This window comes from Aythya fuligula, chromosome Z (assembly GCF_009819795.1).
Source record: "Aythya fuligula isolate bAytFul2 chromosome Z, bAytFul2.pri, whole genome shotgun sequence".
Classification (NCBI taxonomy): Eukaryota; Metazoa; Chordata; class Aves; order Anseriformes; family Anatidae; genus Aythya; species Aythya fuligula.
The window spans coordinates 68,513,670-68,538,565 of NC_045593.1; the positions used below are offsets into that span (position 1 = coordinate 68,513,670).

Below are 24,896 nucleotides of genomic sequence, written 5' to 3' on the forward strand. Positions count from 1 at the left end.
AAGCGTTCCAGCTGCTGTGCTACTAGGTGAGCAGCAGTCTCCAAGTGGGAATCACGGACTTCTTGCTGTGGCTCGGACACGGCACTTTCAAGTCCACCCTGGCTTGGCCATGTCCTCTTGCTACGTCCCCACCCACATTACAGTTCTGCTTAGAAGCCGAAGCACGGTGTTGAAGTAGTTCCACTCCTTCCATTTGCGATGATTGAGTTTGTCTAGCCAAGTGGTTCCTGTCAATAGAACACAAGAAAGAGGTTTTGGTTAGAAACAACTCAGTGAGGAGTTCTTTTCCACATGGGCAAGGAATAGTCACGCTTTCCTAATGGAGACTCCAGTGGAAGAGAGAATGACAGATCATTCCGAGAGCTTTGAAATATCCCTTGGGGATGCTTAGTGCAGAGGACCAGAGTAAATCTGTCGAAAGGACACCATGCAATCATTGTGAATTACTTCCTCACAGACGCACGTCCTTACGATGTCTGATACGGCTTCAGCTGGTTTCAGGGTTCTTGTTCACCTAAAACCTAAATTCGGAGTTGTAAATGAAGATGGAAAGATTGACAAATGTATAAATCACTGATGAAAAACAACAACAACAACAAAAAGTGCTTTGAGAACTTTGGCCATTAGCCCTGGAAAGCATCAAAGTACTGTCCTCTGAAGCAAATGCCGCCTTCTCTTGATACCTAAGGAGGTAAATCAATCCAATGTTGTAACATTAAGCATAGGTTAGAAAAGCAAACACTAAACACAAGCAAAGGAGAAGAACAAGTAAGCAATTGCAATGCCTATGGGGCTATTGCAGGGTTAGGCAAAGAACTATTGTGCCATGAAATCTTGGGATAGAAGAAATATTCTGTGCATTTTTTACTCTTTCATTTGTTGAGCTCTGTTTGGAAGGGAGTGAATCTATCAGGATTAGATATCTAATTTAGAAATGGAATTAAAATTGTTTTCTTTTTTTTTTTTTTTTTTTTTCCTCTTGAGTTCACTCCTTTTTATAGGATTTCATAATAGAATAGGTATATATTAAAAAAAAAAAAAAAAAAAGATTCCAAGATTCCAAGCAGGTAATCATATTCACAATTATTTTTTCAATCCAGAAACAATAGCAAGGATGAGATTCAAAGTATTTCTATGCCATTAGAGTGTCAAGGTGTGTCCCATACATTAGTAACAGTCAGAGGATTCATTCTGGAGAACAAAAGATATCTTGAAATAAGTAAAGAAATACGTAAATATATATGCATGTATATCTCCCTCTCTATACAGAAACCTAAGAAACTCGTATGCAGGTTAGCTTCTTGCTGTCTCTTCTCAAAGTTCTCGTGAATACAGCATCAGTGCGTGTTCCAAACATTACCCTCAGTCCAGCACGGATACACACGAGAGGTCAGTCTGCAGGTTGCGCAGGCCAAGAAACTGCTCTGGCTTGATGGGAAGAGCCAAGACAGAAGCTGCGGTCAGAGAAAAGATGCTGTCAAAGCGTGTCACGTCCATGCTAGAGCCTCTCTACCACCATCTATCTCTACTGCATCTAGATGCATCTATACTAGAGCATCGCTACTTAGCCAGTCTGGGGGATCTTCGGAGCATTCTGAAGACCCAGAGGAGGGGCTGTTTGTCATTTCTGTTTTTACAGCCAGTAAAACAACTCTTACCATTTGACACAGAGTGGCTGAAAAACACAAAGTGGACTTCCAATCTTCACAGCTTCAAAGCAAGTGGAGATTGTGGAGGTTGTGGAGTAACCAAAGAAACTGTTGATCTAGAAGCAGCCTACAGACTGTGTTTAACCAGGGCCTTGTATTGCCCTTCTGGCTGATCTGCCAGCAATTAAAGAAAGTCTCCCTGGCAAGCCAGCCCTGGAGTCACCCCAAACTTGGTGAAACCCATGAGATTGGAAAGGAGACAGTTGCACTCCATAAACTGCATGTTTCTGTGGTTTCTGCTTGCTTGGTTGCTTGTTTGCGAGGCTTAATTTGATTAGCTGTACGAGTTGGCAGCTGCCTACAGACAAATAGCTTATCAGGAGTCTAAACTGCGTGATTGCTCTAACTGAGAACAATGAATTGGACTTGACGTCCTTATGAAGTCTTTCCAGCTACGTTTTCTACCACTACAGAAATGCACCTGATTCTTTCACAAAGCTTACGGGTGCTGACTGGAAATAGTCCTCATCATTCTCCATTTCCTTCCTCATCTCCATTCTCTTTTGGCCCGTGAAGCTTTTCAGACCAGAGATGAAGATCAGCGCTAATACGGAGTCTGGGATTCTGCAAAGGAAAGGAAGAATCCTGCTGAAAACTCTTTTCAACCTCACCCGCCATCACCAAAGCAAAGAAGAGCAAAAGAACACCGCTTGATCACAGCAAGCATAAACTCGAGCATAGGTCTCCTGTAAGTGTAGCGGGGTTAAACAGCTTCCAAACAAGGTTAAGGAGCACACCCAGAATCAAGTCCATAAAGCCGTGTCTTCAGACAAGTGGTTTAAAGAGTTAGGTTTTCTTACGCGTGAGGAATGAAAAAGAAAGAAAGAACTGACAAATTACCAGCACACAGTTTCCCTCTAGCTTGCTTTGCTTCATTCCGCACCTGAGTCTGGGCTCCCAAGCAGGGAGCAGCATTGTGCAGAAATGCCAAAGCCTCCCCAGCCGTGCTGGATCTTCATCCCCAAGGGCTTTGGCTCTGTTGCCTCCTCAGCAACATCGGCAATTGCCCAGGCAAGCTGGTGTCCACCAGCTCGACTCAGGAAGCGCAGCCCCCCCTTGCCACTCACACCAGGAGCCCCCGCGGCGGTGGCAGCCGTTGCACGGCGCTTGGTGCGGTGCGGTGCGGTGCGGTGCGGTGCGGTGCAGGCAGAGGGCTGCGGGCTCCTTCTCCTCGGGGGCGGCTCCGCCATGGGGCGTCCGCCACGGGGCTGCTGAGGCGGCGGGGGGCTCCATCCATGGGGGAGCGGAGGGCGCCGTGCGCTGGGGCTGGGACGGGCCTGGGGCTGGGGCACCGCAGCGCCGCCGCGATGCCAAGCGGCACTCCTGGCGTCTGTGCTGCAGAGCCAGCCAGTGTGACGCCTTGGCGATTGTGACTTCAGTGAATCACAGAAGCACAGAATCACAGAATTTCTAGGTTGGAAGAGACCTCAAGACCATCGAGTACCAAACAAAGGCAACTCTGCATTTCCTTGTTAAACACCCGGTTTCTTCAGAAAACAAACAAACAAACAAACAACAAAAACACAGAACTTCATCCCTCACCCGGGATTCCCGAACTGAGCCTGCAGGGGCTGCCCACAGGCAGCAGCTCCTCAAGCACTGCTCCCACATGGCTCCCTACCACGGGCTCCATCCATGCCCCAGGAGCAAACTGCTCCAGCACGGGTGCCCCACGGCTGGGCGCCATCACTTTCCTAGTCACCGTGGCCACTCTGTTGCTGATAGTTGGCCCCCTGCTACCAATACCTTGCCACGGAAACCCACCACAGCAACCATTTTGGTCAAGAAAGTGTTCCTAATAAGCAACTGAAACCTCCCCTGGTGCAAATTAAGGTGTCTTGGTCTTGTCTTTTCACTCGCGGCTTGGGAGAAGAGACTGAGCCCCACCTCTCTGGAGCCTCCTTTAAGGTTACTGGAGAGCACAAGAAAGTCTGCCCTTGAAAGGAGCTCCTTTACTCCAGGCTAAACAACCCCAGCTCCCTCAGCCGCTCCTCACAAGACTTGTTCTCTAAACCCTTCACAGAAATGCCATATTTCAAGCATTTCAAGAACACAGAATTCATGAAGAAATTAATCTCTTTATGAATAAGAGTGTGTGACTAAAAAAAGACTAAAAAAGAGCTGAGTTTTTCATCCTCTGTTAGGATTTTCTCATCCAAAGGCAAAGAGTTTCTGGCTTTCGGGTGCCACAGGCAGGCACAAAAAGGCATCCTTTAAATCTAGTACCATGAACCAAACTTGGCTCTTTTCTAAGACTCTTCTCTTGCACATCCTCAGCACATTGAGCATGGAGGTCCTAGCAGCAATGAAGGGGCAGAACACCCTGTGTTTCCAAATTAATAACACATTGACAAGTGTGCTAATTTAAACCTTTCCCCATCTAAATCAGTCAGCCCTACGGAAATCTTCAAATACGTGAGAGGTAAGCCGTAGCCAATGGCGTCCAAAAGTGCGGTGAGATTTGAGAAATTAATCTGCATTTCTCTCAGGTAAGAGTTTTGTCCTTGTGTGAGAAGCAAGTGAGGGATTTTGCTGCCCTTGTGTCTTTTCTTTAACCTCCATTAATTAGGTGGTTACTACACCACATGGAGTCAAGCGCTACTGTCTTCAATAAATGTTATGTCTTTGGAAACAAATTAGATGGCAAAGAATCTGTTAAGAGCTGACTGCCTTCTTCCCCCCAGACGCTTGACATGCATCTCTTTTGCCCTCTCTCAAGCATTTGCTGCTTTGCACTTCCTTTGCTTTCATTGCACAGTCAGATCAATCAGCTGCTTTGCACTAGTACATGTTCTTAGAAAGCCAGATGAACTCTCTTCAAACACTGCACTAACTAGAAAGCATTGCTTCCTCTAACTGCTGCTTATGCTCGAGCTGGATCTTCTAAATCCCATTGTACTGCTTCTGCTTCCTGAGGAGGTGACAGAACCTTCATAAGCGGAGAGCAGAGAAGAAGGACTTGGAGTTCTTTATAAAGAAAATATTTGCAAGTTTGGAAGATGTTTCCCCTGCTCATCTGCCACCCATATGTTACTCAATCACCTGATCTTTTGCATTGCAGCAAAAGTCTTGATTCAGTTATGAAGGAAAGTTATTTCTGACAATACTCAGCCACCTCTGGGCATGCCAAACCATCAATGGCACTGGGCAATACAAAGACTGCAGGGAGAAATCAGGTTGTGGAATGAATGGCAACATAACTCTTTGGCTTCACATCCAAAATGTCATTTATTTGACCATTTTATTTATGGCAGGACTCCCCAACTCTTCTTTCCCTTCCCTTTCCCTCCTTCCCCTTCCCTCTCCTCCCCTCCACTTCCTTCCCCGACTCTCTCCTCCCCTATACTTCCCTACACTCCCCTCCCCTACGCTCCCCTACACTCTCCTCACCTACACTCCCCTACACACACCTCCCCTACACTCTGCTCCCCTACACTCCCCTACACACACCTCCCCTACACTCCACTACACTCTGCTCCCCTACACTCCCCTACACTCTGCTCCCCTACACTTCCCTACACTCCCCTCCCCAACGCTCCCCTACACTCTCCTCACCTACACTCTCCTACACACACCTCCCCTACACTCTGCTCCCCTACACTCCCCTACACTCTGCTCCCCTACACTACCCTTCACTCAGTTCCCCTACACTCTGCTCCCCTATACTCCACTACACTCTCCTCTCCTACACTCCCCTATACCCTCCTCCCCTACGCTCCCCTACACTTACCTCACCTACAATCCCCTCCCCTACACTACCCTACACTACCCTACACTACCCTACACAGTCCTTTCCGTACCCTCCCCTGCCCTCCCCTACCCTCCCCTGAACCCCCCTGCCCTCCCCTGCCCTCCCCTGCCCTCCCCTGAAACCCCCCTGCCCTCCCCTGAAACCCCCCTGCCCTCCCCTGCCCTCCCCTGCCCTCCCCTGCCCTCCCCTGAACTCCCCTGCCCTCCCCTGAACTCCCCTGAAACCCCCCTGCCCTCCCCTGCCCTCCCTGAACTCCCCTGCCCTCCCCTGAACCCCCCTGCCCTCCCCTGCCCTCCCCTGAACTCCCCTGCCCTCCCCTGCCCTCCCCTGCCCTCCCCTGCCCTCCCCTGCCCTTCCCTCCCCTCCCCTTCTTGTTTTTACCATTCCCTCCCCTCCCTCCCGTTCTCTTCATTCCCTCCCCTTCCCTCCCGTTTTCTCCTTTTCTCTTCTCCTCTCTTCTCCTCCTCTCCTTTCTTCTTCTCCTCTCTTCTCCTTTCTTGCACAAATTGGAATGGAGAACAGGGAGAAGCCTCACTTCAGATCACTTCCGTCGTTCTCGTAGCTTGTGTCACTGCCTGATTCGTGGCAATCCATCAGCAGGATCCAGAAGCGTTCCAGCTGCTGTGCTACTAGGTGAGCAGCAGTCTCCAAGTGGGAATCACGGACTTCTTGCTGTGGCTCGGACACGGCACTTTCAAGTCCACCCTGGCTTGGCCATGTCCTCTTGCTACGTCCCCACCCACATTACAGTTCTGCTTAGAAGCTGAAGCACGGTGTTGAAGTAGTTCCACTCCTTCCATTTGCGATGATTGAGTTTGTCTAGCCAAGTGGTTCCTGTCAATAGAACACAAGAAAGAGGTTTTGGTTAGAAACAACTCAGTGAGGAGTTCTTTTCCACATGGGCAAGGAATAGTCACGCTTTCCTAATGGAGACTCCAGTGGAAGAGAGAATGACAGATCATTCCGAGAGCTTTGAAATATCCCTTGGGGATGCTTAGTGCAGAGGACCAGAGTAAATCTGTCGAAAGGACACCATGCAATCATTGTGAATTACTTCCTCACAGACGCACGTCCTTACGATGTCTGATACGGCTTCAGCTGGTTTCAGGGTTCTTGTTCACCTAAAACCTAAATTCGGAGTTGTAAATGAAGATGGAAAGATTGACAAATGTATAAATCACTGATGAAAAACAACAACAACAACAAAAAGTGCTTTGAGAACTTTGGCCATTAGCCCTGGAAAGCATCAAAGTACTGTCCTCTGAAGCAAATGCCGCCTTCTCTTGATACCTAAGGAGGTAAATCAATCCAATGTTGTAACATTAAGCATAGGTTAGAAAAGCAAACACTAAACACAAGCAAAGGAGAAGAACAAGTAAGCAATTGCAATGCCTATGGGGCTATTGCAGGCTTAGGCAAAGAACTATTGTGCCATGAAATCTTGGGATAGAAGAAATATTCTGTGCATTTTTTACTCTTTCATTTGTTGAGCTCTGTTTGGAAGGGAGTGAATCTATCAGGATTAGATATCTAATTTAGAAATGGAATTAAAATTTTTTTATTTTTTTTTTTTTTTTTTTTTTCCTCTTGAGTTCACTCCTTTTTATAGGATTTCATAATAGAATAGGTATATATTAAAAGAAAAAAAAAAAAAAAAAAAAAGATTCCAAGATTCCAAGCAGGTAATCATATTCACAATTATTTTTTCAATCCAGAAACAATAGCAAGGATGAGATTCAAAGTATTTCTATGCCATTAGAGTGTCAAGGTGTGTCCCATACATTAGTAACAGTCAGAGGATTCATTCTGGAGAACAAAAGATATCTTGAAATAAGTAAAGAAATACGTAAATATATATGCATGTATATCTCCCTCTCTATACAGAAACCTAAGAAACTCGTATGCAGGTTAGCTTCTTGCTGTCTCTTCTCAAAGTTCTCGTGAATACAGCATCAGTGCGTGTTCCAAACATTACCCTCAGTCCAGCACGGATACACACGAGAGGTCAGTCTGCAGGTTGCGCAGGCCAAGAAACTGCTCTGGCTTGATGGGAAGAGCCAAGACAGAAGCTGCGGTCAGAGAAAAGATGCTGTCAAAGCGTGTCACGTCCATGCTAGAGCCTCTCTACCACCATCTATCTCTACTGCATCTAGATGCATCTATACTAGAGCATCGCTACTTAGCCAGTCTGGGGGATCTTCGGAGCATTCTGAAGACCCAGAGGAGGGGCTGTTTGTCATTTCTGTTTTTACAGCCAGTAAAACAACTCTTACCATTTGACACAGAGTGGCTGAAAAACACAAAGTGGACTTCCAATCTTCACAGCTTCAAAGCAAGTGGAGATTGTGGAGGTTGTGGAGTAACCAAAGAAACTGTTGATCTAGAAGCAGCCTACAGACTGTGTTTAACCAGGGCCTTGTATTGCCCTTCTGGCTGATCTGCCAGCAATTAAAGAAAGTCTCCCTGGCAAGCCAGCCCTGGAGTCACCCCAAACTTGGTGAAACCCATGAGATTGGAAAGGAGACAGTTGCACTCCATAAACTGCATGTTTCTGTGGTTTCTGCTTGCTTGGTTGCTTGTTTGCGAGGCTTAATTTGATTAGCTGTACGAGTTGGCAGCTGCCTACAGACAAATAGCTTATCAGGAGTCTAAACTGCGTGATTGCTCTAACTGAGAACAATGAATTGGACTTGACGTCCTTATGAAGTCTTTCCAGCTACGTTTTCTACCACTACAGAAATGCACCTGATTCTTTCACAAAGCTTACGGGTGCTGACTGGAAATAGTCCTCATCATTCTCCATTTCCTTCCTCATCTCCATTCTCTTTTGGCCCGTGAAGCTTTTCAGACCAGAGATGAAGATCAGCGCTAATACGGAGTCTGGGATTCTGCAAAGGAAAGGAAGAATCCTGCTGAAAACTCTTTTCAACCTCACCCGCCATCACCAAAGCAAAGAAGAGCAAAAGAACACCGCTTGATCACAGCAAGCATAAACTCGAGCATAGGTCTCCTGTAAGTGTAGCGGGGTTAAACAGCTTCCAAACAAGGTTAAGGAGCACACCCAGAATCAAGTCCATAAAGCCGTGTCTTCAGACAAGTGGTTTAAAGAGTTAGGTTTTCTTACGCGTGAGGAATGAAAAAGAAAGAAAGAACTGACAAATTACCAGCACACAGTTTCCCTCTAGCTTGCTTTGCTTCATTCCGCACCTGAGTCTGGGCTCCCAAGCAGGGAGCAGCATTGTGCAGAAATGCCAAAGCCTCCCCAGCCGTGCTGGATCTTCATCCCCAAGGGCTTTGGCTCTGTTGCCTCCTCAGCAACATCGGCAATTGCCCAGGCAAGCTGGTGTCCACCAGCTCGACTCAGGAAGCGCAGCCCCCCCTTGCCACTCACACCAGGAGCCCCCGCGGCGGTGGCAGCCGTTGCACGGCGCTTGGTGCGGTGCGGTGCGGTGCGGTGCGGTGCGGTGCAGGCAGAGGGCTGCGGGCTCCTTCTCCTCGGGGGCGGCTCCGCCATGGGGCGTCCGCCACGGGGCTGCTGAGGCGGCGGGGGGCTCCATCCATGGGGGAGCGGAGGGCGCCGTGCGCTGGGGCTGGGACGGGCCTGGGGCTGGGGCACCGCAGCGCCGCCGCGATGCCAAGCGGCACTCCTGGCGTCTGTGCTGCAGAGCCAGCCAGTGTGACGCCTTGGCGATTGTGACTTCAGTGAATCACAGAAGCACAGAATCACAGAATTTCTAGGTTGGAAGAGACCTCAAGACCATCGAGTACCAAACAAAGGCAACTCTGCATTTCCTTGTTAAACACCCGGTTTCTTCAGAAAACAAACAAACAAACAAACAACAAAAACACAGAACTTCATCCCTCACCCGGGATTCCCGAACTGAGCCTGCAGGGGCTGCCCACAGGCAGCAGCTCCTCAAGCACTGCTCCCACATGGCTCCCTACCACGGGCTCCATCCATGCCCCAGGAGCAAACTGCTCCAGCACGGGTGCCCCACGGCTGGGCGCCATCACTTTCCTAGTCACCGTGGCCACTCTGTTGCTGATAGTTGGCCCCCTGCTACCAATATCTTGCCACGGAAACCCACCACAGCAACCATTTTGGTCAAGAAAGTGTTCCTAATAAGCAACTGAAACCTCCCCTGGTGCAAATTAAGGTGTCTTGGTCTTGTCTTTTCACTCGCGGCTTGGGAGAAGAGACTGAGCCCCACCTCTCTGGAGCCTCCTTTAAGGTTACTGGAGAGCACAAGAAAGTCTGCCCTTGAAAGGAGCTCCTTTACTCCAGGCTAAACAACCCCAGCTCCCTCAGCCGCTCCTCACAAGACTTGTTCTCTAAACCCTTCACAAGCTTCAGAGCTGTTCTCTGGACACGCTCCAGCACCTCGATGTCTTTGATGCACACAGTACTCGAGGTGCGGCACTCACTAGAGATGAACACAGGGGGACAATCACTTCCCTAGTCCTGATGGCCACTCTGTTTCAGAGACAAGCCAGGATGCTCTTGGCCTTCTTGATCACTCTTCTTGACCGCATGTTCCACAAGAACAAGTTTCATTTTGTAGTGTGGAAAGAATGTCATTCAAACAGAATAACAGAAAATCAACACTGCATGACACCTGAAGTACATTTTAGGAAGTTAAAAACATATCTTAACTGTATACCTCTATCGTCTTTTTTAGCTGGTTGTTTTACATATGGTAACGATAATAATGGGAATGGCAATAATAACCATGGCAATGCAAACTACTCTTCATACTCCATTGCTTTTCTTTCTGTTATTTCTCAATGTCTGAGAAAATCACAAGTGCTAGATTTGGAATGGTTAATGGATTCTAGCATGAAGCACTAATTGCTTTCCCACTCAGGAATTTGTCTAAAGTAGGAGAAGCTGAAGAAATGAGGTCTTCACAAAGACAGGAAGCTAACTCTGGATTGGTTCAGAAGAACGGAACCTGATCTTGTGAGAGCAGTCTGTTGGGCTGGATCCTCACAAATGCAATCAGAGCAATCCTGGCTTCACTCCAATGTTTTACTTATTGCTGAGAAGGGCTTGCATGGTGTTAAGGCCTTCCATGCGTTTTCTTTTTATTATTATTATTTATTTGTTTTTCCACATTGCCCTGCCACTGAGGATGCTGTGGTTGCAAAAAAGCTGCAGGGCAATACGGCCAGGACATGTGAGCCAAACTGGCCAAAGGGATATTCCATAACATCATAGAACGGTTTCAGATCTTTAAGGCATCTTAAAGATCATCAGGTTCCAACCCCGCTGCCATGGGCAGGAACACCTCCCGCCAGACCAGGTTGCTCATTCATCCTAGCCTTGAACACTTCCAGGAATAGGGCATTCACAGCTTCTTTGGAAAACCTTTTCCAGTGTCTCCTCACCCTCATAGGAAAAGTTTCTTCCTTACCTAAGTCTATCCTCAGCCTGTCTTCATAGGAGAGGCACTCCATACCTCTGATGATCATTTTTGTGGCTCTGCTCTGGACCAACTGCAGGTCCAGGTCTCCTTTGTGCTGGGAGCCCTGCTACTCCATACCCTGGACTCTTGAGGGCAGAGTAGAGGGGGAGAATCACCTCCCTCTCCCTGCTGGCCACGCTGCTTTTGATGCAGCCCAGGATACAGTTGGATTTCTGTGTTGCAAGCGCATATTGCTGGCTCATGTTGAGCTTCTCATCAACCAGTAGCCCCCCCAAGGGCTGCTACCCACAGGGCTGCTTTCAAGGTATTTCTCACCTAGTCTATACTGGCGTTTCAGAGAGCCCCTCTGCTCATGCATTAGATTGGGAGGCTGGGCATCTGCTTTGGATTGTTGGGACCCCTAGCTTCAAGAAGAATTAAAACTGAGGGTTGGACATCTAGAACAGTAAATAGGCATTTTCTCCTGCTTCTGTGCTAGGCAATGGGCATAGCTGAAAGACCTCTGAAACAAAACTCTTCCCAGCCAGCACCGTTCCAGACAAACCCTTGAGGATGTCTGGGTCAACCACTGTGCTGCAAATTGTAGACCTCATATTAGTATTCTTTTTGAAAGCAGTTAAACTTAATAAGCAATGACTTTTATTAGAACACTAAAGAACGTCTATTCATCAAAGGCTGCATCTATAGTAGATGTGGGGATGGAGCAATAATGTATTTTTGCAACAAATGAATATTTGTTATAACAAATGAGTATTTGCTATTGGTGCTCTGTGAGTAAGTGAACGAATGAAGGGGCCCTGTGGCTGCTGCACCTTCTGTGATGATGGTAGCAAGGAATGCCTATGTTTCTGCCGGAGCTCTTTCTAGATTGTGAATTTATCCAAACTGTGTTTTGTTCCCTTGGAAGTATAGTAACAAGCAATACAGTCCAATTGCAGAAGATCAGTAGACCAAAGCAGCTAAGGCTAAAGGCCTTACGTTATTCGTCATGTGGTTCCAGCGTATATGAGCATTAGACTAGATTCATGTGGCGCCATTGGAAGAAAATGCCTGCAAATTTTCATTAAAATCTATCCAAAGAACAGGTGATTAGTTTGGGTTTTTATATCCTGTTTAGGGTTTGCAATACATTGATCTTGCACCTGAAACAGATCTTTAATTTCTCTTTCTTTAGAGAGAACATTCATTCAAGTACCACTAACCCTCTCTGAAACTACAGCTGGATGGAGTAAATGTGATTACTGGAGATTTATTGCAAAACTACATTATGGCTCCATCCCAGCATATACTAGAGATGCAGCCTTTGAGGAATAGATTTTCCTTAGTGTTCTAAGAAGAGCTGCAGCCAAATAAACTGGGTTCTCCTAGGACCACTACAAAAATATTTCTGCTCTCCATAGCTTGACCAGCACAGGGAGTCTTGGTCAAAGCACAGTCGCCTCTGACGCTTTGTGCATGACGCTTAACAGAGACTCACAGTTTACACTGAAGTCAATCTGAAAATGAGAATCATGTTGGAGATGAGAAGGTGACAGAGACATACTTAGGGTAAATGAGTAATTTCTGTGCCCATTTCTTCCATGCCGTATAGGAACAAAGGGAATTCATTAACACTTGTCGGTAACTTAGATCACAATAGATTTTATTTCCTAATTGTTCTGATAGTACATTTTCCTGTCCACTGTGGGTCTGTTCCACTTCCTAGAGCACTCAAGATGGATTCTGCCATTTGTCAGCAGAATTTTACATAAACTTCTACTGAGCACAATCTACATGGATAGAATATAAACCGTGTTTAACTACCTCCATCCCGCCAAATGAATAAGTATTTTTTTAAAAGGACTAAGCATATTTATTTATTTATTTATTTATTTATTTATTTATTTATTTATTTATTTATTTCTGGGGGGTGGGGGTCTGTTTTCTAGACTTCACGAAATAGATCATGGCAACATTCTATTGAAAAATACAAAAACAGTTATCTTAAGCAACAAAAATGAATACCAGCCAAGTGTACTAGCCAGTTGAACTTGAACCAAAAGTGACAGGAAAATTCTGCAGAAAACAAATAAAGACAAGGAATCAATCCTTGTCTATCCATGCCTTGGTCAATCTGATCTGATGGAAAGCCAGGAAGATTTAGAGTGAGCATTTTTTTCATCTGCTGTAATAATAATAACAAAAAAGAAATATGTTTAATATGCAACAAATTCAATGTAGATGATCAAGCTGGGGATTGGTCTGCATGAAAATGATACAGAATCTGTGGTGGGTATTTTAAAGAAAGAGTTAAATAAGTCTGCGTTGTTGTGATATCATTGACGCTGTCTGAAGAAAGTTATTGACCAGGAAGTTTCTGAAGTTTTCCACAGGTGTCTGAATTCAAGGATAGCATTGCTTTTCCAGAGAAATGAACTTCAGAAGAAAAGAAAATCTGAGGGAAGTGAGAGCAGGAAGGCTTATACCACGTCAAAAAAAAAAAAAAAAAAAAAAAAAAAAAAAAAAAAAATCCTGGGATAAATGCTTAGCTCTACAGACAAAATGAGGTTTCCATGCAGGGAAATTGTTTGCCTGAATTTTCTGTAAGAGTGTCCCAGTGACTAAGGAAATTAATGGGAAAGGACTCTCTTGAGCATGTCCTTTGTTCTTACAGGTCCCATTTCAATACATACTATGATATGTCCAGAGGGAAATCTGTTTCATCCTCATTTGGTTTACTTTGCTGTGAGTCTGATCAACGGAGACACAGGGCAGCCACGCACAGTAGTCCTCTCAGGTTAGAAAGCGTTCTCCTTCCAACAGGGATGTCAGGGTGAGCTCTGTAGTGAGACAGGGAACAAGATGAAGGCCGGTGATTCCTAGGTCTGAGCGAGCACCATTGTAGGCTAACGACCCAAAGATAAGGGTGTACAAGATTCTATGCATAGATCATGGAACCAGCAAGAACTGGCTGACTGCTGAAGTCTGTCAAAGACAGGAAAGGCTGAGGGGATTAGCAGCGAGGAAGACTTCTGCCCTTCAACAGAGGACCACCAGAGTGCGCCGGACGAGCACCCAGGGACTCCAGTACGCATACGAATAGAGACGGGAACCTACGTGACTGATTCTTAGGAGCCCTGATGACTATGCAGGAGACTTATGGGGTAAATGAAATGAGGATGGCTTCGTCCCGCTAACAGAAGCACACCGCCAGCAGCCGTAGGTGGGCGAGTTAGGTGGAGCTATAGCCCCGTGCGCCCGGCGTGTGTGCGCAGCGCCGAACAAACACGCCTGGTTTGTGAGGCTACAGAGCCTGATTTCCGCAAGTCAAAGCGTCCTTTTTCCTGAAGTTCACGGTTTCTGCTCACATCTCTTGCCCAGTCTGCTATTACTGATTGCACTTCGCAGAGCAAGCCCAAACCTGCTCCGTTTTGCACTCCCTTTGCACAGACAAACGACTTAGCAATTGCTAGTATTCAGCACGTCCCATTTTTGCGTATGTGCCCTGTTCGTAGCCGTTTTAGCCCCGCCAGCAGCGATCTCGGGGCTACCCGCAGGCAGATAACGCCTGATAACCCCCCCACACCACCACCACACAAAATGGCGTCGCGGCTGCAGCCCCCAGCGCGGGGCGCGGGGCCGGGGCCGTGAGGCTGGCGGCGCTGGGGCCGTGCCTGACTCGGAAGCGCTCCCGGAGGGCGGCGCTCGGTTAGCAGCAGCTCTTCCGGAGCGGCCTCGCTCTTCCCCCTCCGGGCCCGTTCGCCACGACGCCTCCGGCTCCGTGCCCCGGCTCCGGCTCCGGCTCCGGCTCCGTGCCCGCCCGGCTCCGTGCCCGCCCGCTCCGTGCCCGTCGCCATGCCGCCGCGGGGCTGCGCGGCCGCGGGGCTGCTGCTGGTGCTGCTGGTGCTGCGGGCCTGCGCCGCCAGGGCCTCGGAGATCACCTTCGAGCTGCCCGACAACGCCAAGCAGTGCTTCTACGAGGAGATCGCGCAGGGCACCAAGTGCACGCTCGAGTTCCAGGTAGCGGGGTGAGGGGTGAGGGGTTGGGGGGGGAGCCCCCGGTCCCGCAGGGCTGCTGGCTGCCGGAGCCTCAGAGCTGGGCGCTGGCAGGAGTGGGGCTGTGTGACCCTGCCCTACGTGTGCCACATCTTCCCCAAGTGTTTCAGCGTCCTCTGGCACGGGAAGAGCAGAGAGGTGGCTGGGGCTCGGGGAGGCCGTCCTCAGAGGGCTTTACAGCTCTCCCAGAGCTTCACCGTCAATATGTAAGCTGTCCCCTCACAGGGTGTGTGGGAGGACTGAGAGCGAGCTACTCTCACTGATAATTGATAAACAACATGCCCCTGTCGAATGTGAAAGCGTGCTTTAAAGATGAACCATCATTTTACTGCAGAAACTATTTTTTTAATTCTAACCAGATAGTCATTTCCGTATGAAAAGCCCCATTAGATGCAGACATCCACAGGGAGACATCCATAGACATCCAAAGTTTTCTCGATTTTGTCATCACATTTGTGGTAAAGCAAAACTTGCCAGCTGAATTTTTTTTAAAACTTTGTCTGCGGATCAGCTAATTTTTGGTCCTCTTGTTATTTCAGCTTTACCACTAACGCTGTTGTTTTAATAACTTGATGCATAGAAAAAATGATGTGGATATAAACAATAGTATCTGCAGTGCACGTATCTGAAGTGCAGATGCCCAAATGGTTACATAATAGATGCTAAAGTATATCAATGAAAATAAAATCTCTTTTTTTTTTTTTTTTTGAAGGTTTCTGTACAAACACAAAAGGGACATACCTTAAGATACAAGTCTTGTAGTCTTCCAGCATGCTTTATCTTGAAAGGAAAAGGTTTGGAGGTTAAAACTACAAGTCTGAGCATCCTGAGAAAAATAAATTACAAGCACCTAAATTAGCAATAGGCCTTATCATAGAGGTAGCATATATCTTGTCAGAAAAAAAGTGGGGAAAAAAGTGAGTCAGTCATGAAGTTCAGAGATGCTCGTAGGCGTCATCTGAATATTGTGATGTTGGAAAGTGCTGCTGCTGACTGCACGAGACTGATGCAGCAGATCCCTCTATGGCATTGCTTTGTTGACAAGCTCACAAGCTCATAGAAAGACTAGCCAGGCTGTAATACCTGTTTTACTGGTCATATGTCATTCCTACCTTGTAAAGCAGCTTGACCTCATAGGGTAGTTATGCTCTTTTGGCCATACAGAAAGGAGCTGCCTTATCTCATTTTAACAATCTCAACTTCCAGAATTGATTCTTCAGAGGGCTTGTGTGTATATAATAAATGGCTGTTTCGTTACGGTACCATCTTTGCTGTTCTGTCAAGTTTTATCTCCTGTAGCCTTTGCTGTAGTACAATTAGCTGTAACAAAGTAACTCAAATTTCTGTCATAACACTGCTTGAAAATGTAGTTGGTGTCATATATCCAGAACTGGAAATACTTTGAATTTTCCATGTGCCCTGCATAAGAGAATGATTTTTGTGAACTGGCTTTGAATGATTTTCAAATTAATGCATTATATTTTAAAAGATACTTCTCAAAGCAAAAAAATTTACAGTAAGTGTCTGTTTTGTTAAAAGGACAATTTCTTGTTTTTTGTTTTGAGGTGATCACTGGAGGCCACTACGATGTTGACTGCCGGTTGGAAGATCCTGATGGCATTGTGTTGTACAAAGAGATGAAGAAGCAATATGATAGCTTCACGTTTACTGCATCCAGAAATGGAACGTACAAATTCTGCTTCAGCAATGAATTCTCTACTTTCACACACAAAACTGTGTACTTTGATTTCCAGGTTGGAGAAGATCCACCACTGTTTCCTAGCGAGAACAGAGTGACTGCACTTACCCAGGTAAAATGCTGTTGTGTTTGACAGCAACTGTTAGCTTGAAAGAATGATTTTGTTGTGTTTTTTTGTTGTTGTTTGTTTTGTTTTGTTTTGTTTTGTTTTGTTTTGTTTTTGCAGCTGCATTAAATGTCTACATAACTTTTGAACATCACTGGAATGGAGATGTTAACAAAAATGAGTTATTAAAAACAATCTTTTTTCAGGAGATATATTTTATTCAACATAAAGAAGAGCTGAAAATGAAATTCCAAGTGCTTAAGAGAAAATTAGAGTAACTTAAGCTTTAGGCCATTATCTTTTTTTTTTTTTTTTTTTTTTTTTAAGGGAATTTAAATTGAATATCATCGTTCTGTGTCCTATAAAGTATGCGTTTCACAAACTAGAGTATCAGGGGATTAGGGTTTTCAAAACTTACAATTTTTTGGGAAGCTTTGAGAATTATTTTCATACTTAAACTGATAGTCTTTCATGGAAGAAAAACTTAAGCTGGTCTGTCACATAATTCTTATTTTTAAAAATACAGAAGAAAACTCCATAACAATCAACAAGTAAATAAAAGCCATATTTAGCTGGCTGATAGATATTTGTAATTTATGTAACATTCAGAAGTGTCAAAGTACAATTTTTAAATTAAAAAAAAATAAAGTATAATTTTTACTTGAGATTTATTGGATTTACTTTCCAAATATTCCCTTTTTCTTCAGCATTTTGCAGTTTTACACCACCTCTTCTAAACCCACCCAGACTTTCCTTGGAACTCTTGCTCCATGAATTCTCACTAATGTTCTTGCACTATATCCATCACCAAACTTTTTAAACAGCCATTAAAGAATGCTGGCTGGGGTCACTATTTTCCTAGTCTGGACTCAAAGGTATAAATAGCACTTCCCAAATGCCAATCTTACTTAATTTACCTTGCATTAAGTCTGCAGTTGCTAAGATTCGTAGTGAGTACATGACTTCCTGTGAGTTGAAGTACAGCTCTTACCTTCCTGTCATTCTTCTGCTCTGCCTTATTTTATTTTCTGATTCGTGATGCTGTATTTGATCACGTTCTTTCCGTTAGTCTTCATTGCGTTCATTCGATGCGTCCAATTTTCCTTTTGCTGCCTTGGCGTCAGTCAGCAAGGGAAGCATCAACAAGGCAAGAAATGGTGGCTGGATGCAACCTCTCTGCAGCCCCTGCTTACACTGTGGGAGAAGATATAAAATAAAATAGTTATCATTGTGTTGTAGCATACACAATGCATGCAATGTATTCAGAGAAGGGAAAGCTAACTTTCAGTGTACCTTTAGTAAGAAGGCTCTTGCTGCAGTTTTCTTGAGGCTTGTAGCATGACCAAATTTGGGCAGCCTTTCACAGGGACAATAGAAGGTAAATGCCTGAAATCAGAGGAGCTTGGTGTTTGAATTTAAGATCCCTTATTCAGATCTGGAGGGTTCTATAATTTATCAGTGAGATCAGTGGCAGACCTTAATTTGGGAAACCTCTTTCTGAATTTTGTTGAGAAGAATATCTCAGACTTGTTCAGACACTCACCTTGAAACATAACCTACTTGAAAAGATGCAAGTAACAGCTGTAAGTAACTGCAAGTTACTACAGATGTAAATAACTGCAAGTGGCCTTACTTGGGTGTTAAACGGTTCCTTTCAATATAGGTTGTGCTGTTTGATCTTCAGGAAATACTGATTTTCGGACATAAAAACAGACTAACTGATCAGAACCTAAGTATTTTGAAGATCCATTGATTAATTTCTTGATGATCTAAGCACAGTGAGGAGTACTGACTTACAGAAGATAAGTTGAAATGGAAGACATTTATGTGAAAAATGATCTAGGGCATGGAAAACTGGCAACAGTTGGGCAACTCTTTCTGAAGAAATTGCTACTATGTTATGGACAATTCAGCAACACTAAAATATGACAGAATTGTGTCCTTTCTCTGATTACTTTTTGCATACATGTGTACCAGAAGGATCTCTTGCCAAGAGAACATACTGAGTTTGGTAATGTAGATTCTGAGGTGTTGTAGAACTTAAGTGAGAACTGTACAGTGAAGAACATCTTGGGAAACACAATATGTATTAAATACTGATGTATCTTAATGATAAAAGAAATTGAGGCTACAGTAGTTCTTCTAATGTTCACTTTTAAACTCACATGAATTTAATGTTTGTTTTGTGGGTCTAAGAATGCATTGTTTCTGTTAGATCTAGTTTTACATGCTTCTGTATTTAAGAGTCTGTTACATTCCTGTTTGTAGAAATGGATCAATGTAAATTTAAATGTTACTGTTTTTATGGTATTTCAGCCTAACAATGAAGTGAGCCAATCATTCGTCTGTAAAGTTGCACAAATCCTAATTCTAAGTACTAAAGCACAAAACAGAAAAAATATTAGAAACATTATTAATTTAGAGATATGTATTTGTTTGCTTCTCTAGATGGAGTCTGCCTGTGTTTCGATTCATGAAGCTTTGAAGTCTGTCATTGATTATCAGACGCACTTTCGATTGAGAGAAGCTCAAGGCCGCAGCAGAGCAGAGGATTTAAATACAAGAGTAGCCTACTGGTCAATAGGGGAAGCAATCATTCTTCTTGTTGTTAGTATTGGGCAGGTATTTCTCCTCAAAAGCTTCTTCTCAGATAAAAGAACCACAACAACCCGTGTTGGATCATAACTGGCAGTGATAATGCTTCAGGTCATTGTGTGCTATTCATCTGTAGAGTTACTGTTCTCCAATTAATTGTTAGGTACAAATGATCTAAGTATGTGTAACATTCAAATCTGTCTACCACTCATCCATTTAAATCACAAAAGATCCAAAAAGTTATGGAAGGAACACATGATTTGAAATTTAAAAAAAAAAATAAAAAAAAAAAAAAAGGAAAACACTTTGGAACTTAAATACTTTCTGATTTCTGTATTAAACATCTTGCATTGACTAGCCTCTTCTGTAGATATTAATTCACACTGAGTTTGATGTTTGTTTTTTTTTTCTACCAGTAAGATTACCTATTTGCGATATAAGACTTTAAAAGAACCAATCAAGTGTCAGATGTGCAAAAGCAATGCATATGAAGATGTGATTTGACTATAATTTCCAGGCTGAATGTATTTGCTTATAAACAAGCAAATATGATGAACTGTAGTGTGCTGTTTTGATTTGCTATTTAAAAAAAATATATAATTTCCTTATTTGTAAATCGGTTGCAAGCTTGACAGTTTATCCTGGCTCATTTTCCGTCAGCCTGGGAAGTCTCCTCCTTCAAAACTTGCTAAATTTTATAGTTGAATGCATTTGCTTAAGCACACATTCTTCTATAGTGAAATAAAATGAGCTTCTTATACAATGTTTGTTTTACTGAACAGATTATAAACTGAGACAACTCAGGAAATACATTTTCTGTCTTCAAAAATCCAAATCTCCAAGTTTATGTTAAAAACATGCAATAAAATAGGGAGTCCTCTAACTTTGTCAGTAAAGCCGTACAGTCTCTGTACTTATTTATGTTGCTGCTGCTTTTTGGATTTAAGACCGGAGGTAGCTTGGTTTTTTAGGCAGCGCAGTACCAGCATTGGACAAGGTTATATTACATTTGAGGCACATACAAGGCTTTTTACTAAATTGATTTCCTGTTAAGAGGCCAATTTTAATATTGATACTGCATTGCACGTGTGCTGTAAATTTTATTTCCCTGTGTGTGGTGCACTAATACATTATGGCCTTGTGCATCTAATTGCCACTCTTTTTTGCTAGTGGTCAGGAAATGAATTAAATATTTGAGGTTATCTTTTTGGTAGTTAATAGTTACATTGTTTCCACTGCTCATGTATTTAGCAGCTTATGTACTGTAATGTCTTGTTTTATTTGGATGTGGAAGATAGTAAATGTATGTATGTACAAGTAGCTTAAATTGAGCTGGTCAAGTCCTTCAGGTGGCTCTGGAGGAATAAGTAAACTGACCAATTCTTAAGTGCACAAATTAAACGAAAGTAAAAAAAAATAAAATAAAATAAAAATTGTCATCGTATTACTGACTAATTCAAAATATGCTTAAGCAAGCAGAGCAAGAACTCTAAATCCTCATTAGTAGCCTGTGTTATCTCTAGCAAAAAGTTGAAGTCACGTGTACAGCTGACCACTGAGCATTCTGAAGAACTGATGAAAGATGACTTCATTTTAAAATGTTTTGATGTTTGCAAAAAAAATGAGCAAGCATGCTCCTAGTCTCTATTCTGAAATAAACTTCTTCAGAAAGTGAATTAAAAAATGAAGAACGGTGGCTCAAAAACAAGTAAAAAGGTCACAGAGGTATTAAAAAGCTTAATGTAAAATTCAGGATTGTGTGTAATGTCTTTCTATCTTGTACCAAACTTTAAACACTGCATTCCCATTTTGTGATGCACGCTTCCCAGAAACAGTTAGATTCACAAAGGTCAGAAAGCAAAAAGCTAGTTCTTTCTTCTTACAAAACAAATCTCTGCCTGAAATAGGTACAATATTGTTGGTTATACCTGTATGCTTCATTTTTATGTTTCAGCAGCTGATACTTAGTTTTTGTACTGCTTTGCACACAATAATGAAGTAAGTTGTGCACTTTGAGTGCAAGTGTCAGAAGAAAACACGATTTTAATTTTGAAAGTACCCACTATACTCTTCTGAATTTTAAATGTCACTTGTTTAGCTTTAATCAGAACAAGTGCATTTGCTTTAAAGATTGAAATGTGTGTTTTTTTTCCAACTGAGTTGTTCTGTGTGCTCTCAAAATTGGTAACAATGGGATAAAGCAGATACTGGATGGCCATCGTGTACATGTCTCTATTCTTTCATACCGTTGGAATGTGTGACATGGGACTGTTTGGCTCAGAATTATTCCCACTGCAGAGGCTTAGTGGACTTGACTTTTGCATTGAAGTTAGGTATATGAACCAATCCTCTGATATCTTGCTGCATAATATGCAGCAATAGCTTAAAAATGCCTTTATTTTTGTGTTATTAAAAACATGGCACAAGTACACGTTTAAACATAGCTGTACATAGTTTTTAAAATGTGACTGAATAGGATATAATAAACATGCTAACATGCAGTGGGTGAATCAATGCTTTGTGACTTTTTGTTAAAGCTATGTCTTTTTATATATGGAAAGCATAGTTTGATTAATGGTGTGATACGCAAGTAAATCACCATGCATTAAAGGGGATACAACTGTGTTTTTAGCTGAAACCCAGGGCTTTTACTAGTTTTTTTCCTGGATGTTTGTGTTTACGCAACTTATTTTCATGTTCAGGAATGTCAGTTCTTGTTTTAGTTTGGAAAAAAAAATAGTTTGAATAAGACAAGAAGCAGACCCTGTGAATACTGTATGGGTAAATAAAAATTAATATATGAATATGGCCTGATTGTTTTGTTTGCATTTGGGAAGGGGGAGCATTACGATTTGAACAGCTTTGAATAGTGATCTGTTCATAGAAGCATCGGATATCTGAGTTGGAAGGGGCTCAGAAGGATCATCAAGTCAAACTCCTGGGTCCCAGAGAACCACCAAAAAAGAAAAAAATCAGATTGTGGCTGAGAGCGTTGTCCTACCACTCCGGCAGCTCTGTGCCATGACCACTGTCCTGGGGAGCCTGTCCCAGTGCCCGGCCACCCTCTGGGTGCAGACCCTTTCCCTAACCCCCAGCCTGACCCTCCCCTGTCCCAGCTCCATGCCGTCCCCTCGGGTCCTGTCGCTGTCCCCAGAGAGCAGAGCTCTGCGCCTGCCCCTCTGCTCACCTTGTGAGGAAGCTGCCAGTCATGTTTGGGGGTGTCTTACACTGACCAAACACTGGGAGGTCAGACCTTAAAACTGAAGCAAGAAGTGAATCTTACGGTCAGAGCTTTTTTTCAGATATCTTGGTTTTCTTCATAAAAAGAACTGTAACCGAATCAGCCTGAAAGCTGTTTGTGTTGCTAATGAGGATGATGATTTGCATATCTTTGAATAGAAAAACTATAGCCACAAGAGAAGAAAAAAAAAAAAAAAAAATAGGGATTAAAAATAATAAAATTCAGAAGCATTGTCTGAATTATACACACACAGAATGGTGTCTGCATGTGTAATGATTTATTGTGGGGTCATAAGGCTGCAATGCTCGCTGCATATTTCCTGAGGGCTGGGTGGTTGAGGTGGTGAAATGAAAGCATGGAAACAGCAGAGCTCACAGAGGAAAAACATTTGTGCTTGAATGTGTCACAGGCAGTCCACAGCAGCCTCCCATGACCTTTGAGTACTATTAAAACAATTACTCAAGTACATGGAATTTCTGGTAGTATACGGTATACGTAGAAACTGCTGAGCAAAAGGAATCAGAAAACAAGGAAGGCTGGAACAGATTTTTGAAAGGACACGCTGCTTGAAGTCCTGCTCAGTGGCATCCTTTGGAGGGGGCTGATGGACTTGTCTGTACTCAAACCCAGCTTTGAAGCAAAACATTTCTCTCTGCAGAGATTTTAATCTCTGGACCAGATGTAAGCAGGCATAGACCACACAGGTGTTTTTGCTGGGGTGGGTGCATGTCAGGAAGTGACACGCGCTGCATGCAGCCAATCCTTGGCTGGATTTCCCTGGGTCTGTAGCAGGTCTGCAGTGATGGGTCGAAATCTCCAGCAAGGGGGCTGCCAACACCCCAGCTTTCACCCTCCCCAGCCCTCTGATGGGACCTGATGCTCCTGAAGGAAAGGAGTTCAAATCGCAACCAGCTCTGCGGTCACCATTATTTTCAGATTGGCATAGGCACATAGCATCTGAAAATGGCTTAATTTCATATGCAGGTCTGAGCACACTTGATACAGGAGGTGATCTGCTGGGAAATGGGCTGTCCTGTGAAGGACAGCAGCATAGACTGAATGGCTTGTTTCTTTTTTCTCTTTTGCTCTTGCGTTCTCCGTGGACAACAGTGTTCAAAAAACCTGTTTTTATCTATCATCTGGAAAAAGTGCATGTGACTGCTTCTGTTTTAGGCTTTCATTTGTAAGCTATTTTTTCATTTGTAAGCATTTTCCATGGAAACATGGAAAGGAGTGACAGGAAAAAGTACATAAACATTAAAATATCTTTTTCTTTTGACATTTCTTCTAGCTGGAAAAGTTCATTCTTTTATGTAAAATTGTTGTTTACTTGTAGGAGTGTGAATAATCAAAAACAGCTTTTAGGAAATGTATGTTTTACATTTTTTGCTGCAGCCCACAAAGTAGGGCTTCACTGAGACAAGACTGATCACAATATTCCTTTCTGCAATTCGTAACATTCACAGCTCTTTTCCACTTCTTGTCCCAAAAAAACACTAGCACCATGCCAAAAATCAGATGGCCCAAACTGTTGAAACATGCACAATAAATATTGGCATACACATTGCATGAAAAAGTTGTAACATTGCCTTTTTGTCCTCTACAGAGCAGCTCTCTTCTGTGCTTAAAAAGGTCCAGTATAATCCCGGCCAGCATTGAGGTAATGACCTAATGCCAGTTTGACTCTGATTTGCTTATTTGGAAGGTTGTAATGTTATATGTGGAATATGAGGGAATAGGAAATCACTGCAATTCTTCAAGGAAGCACAATGCATTGCTGTGCTGTGCCTATGAAAATGCAGCTCCCAAGGAGTGGATCATGATTATGTAAAACTTCATTTCCAAAGGATTTAGGAGCATTTGGGCTGCCCATGTGAACAGAGCAGGTCCCAACAACCATGCCTTGACCCCAGTGCAGCCTTGACGCTGTCACCAAGTGCTGTAGGCATGAGTCACGCAGCGATGCTGCTGCCCCTCACAGCAAAATCTCTTCCAGTCCTGCCAAGAAAAAGCAGACTGCTGCCACTGTATGCATGCATCAGTTTGTCTGCATGTCTGTAAGTACATGTGAGCTTTCAGATGGTGCAAGAGGAGCTCACCTGTCTTTCATGATTGTTTTAGCTGGTAAGTTGGATGCTGGGTTTTTCTTGTGCTGAACCTGTGCAGCTAGTGTGCATCCCTCTTCAAAAAGAGCATTGAACATTAGGACCAAGAAAGTGATAAGCAGGCCCTGGGTATTATGTGGAAGAGTAGTAAATTACCAGAGAAGAAAGGAAGACATAAAAGTTTTAAGCTTCTTGAATGTAGTGATTAAAAATAAATAAATAAATAAAT

The 24,896-nt window shown here is 43.7% G+C and overlaps 1 protein-coding gene across 1 annotated transcript; it reads left to right on the forward strand.

The window, feature by feature from the left end:
* The first annotated feature begins 14,720 nt into the window (after positions 1-14,720).
* Positions 14,721-22,125, forward strand: TMED7 (transmembrane p24 trafficking protein 7). Its single transcript, XM_032205868.1, has 3 exons — positions 14,721-14,885; positions 16,487-16,732; positions 19,175-22,125. The coding sequence occupies exons 1-3, from the start codon at positions 14,721-14,723 to the stop codon at positions 19,409-19,411; spliced, it is 648 nt and encodes a 215-aa protein (XP_032061759.1). The 3' UTR covers positions 19,412-22,125.
* Positions 22,126-24,896: the final 2,771 nt, after the last annotated feature.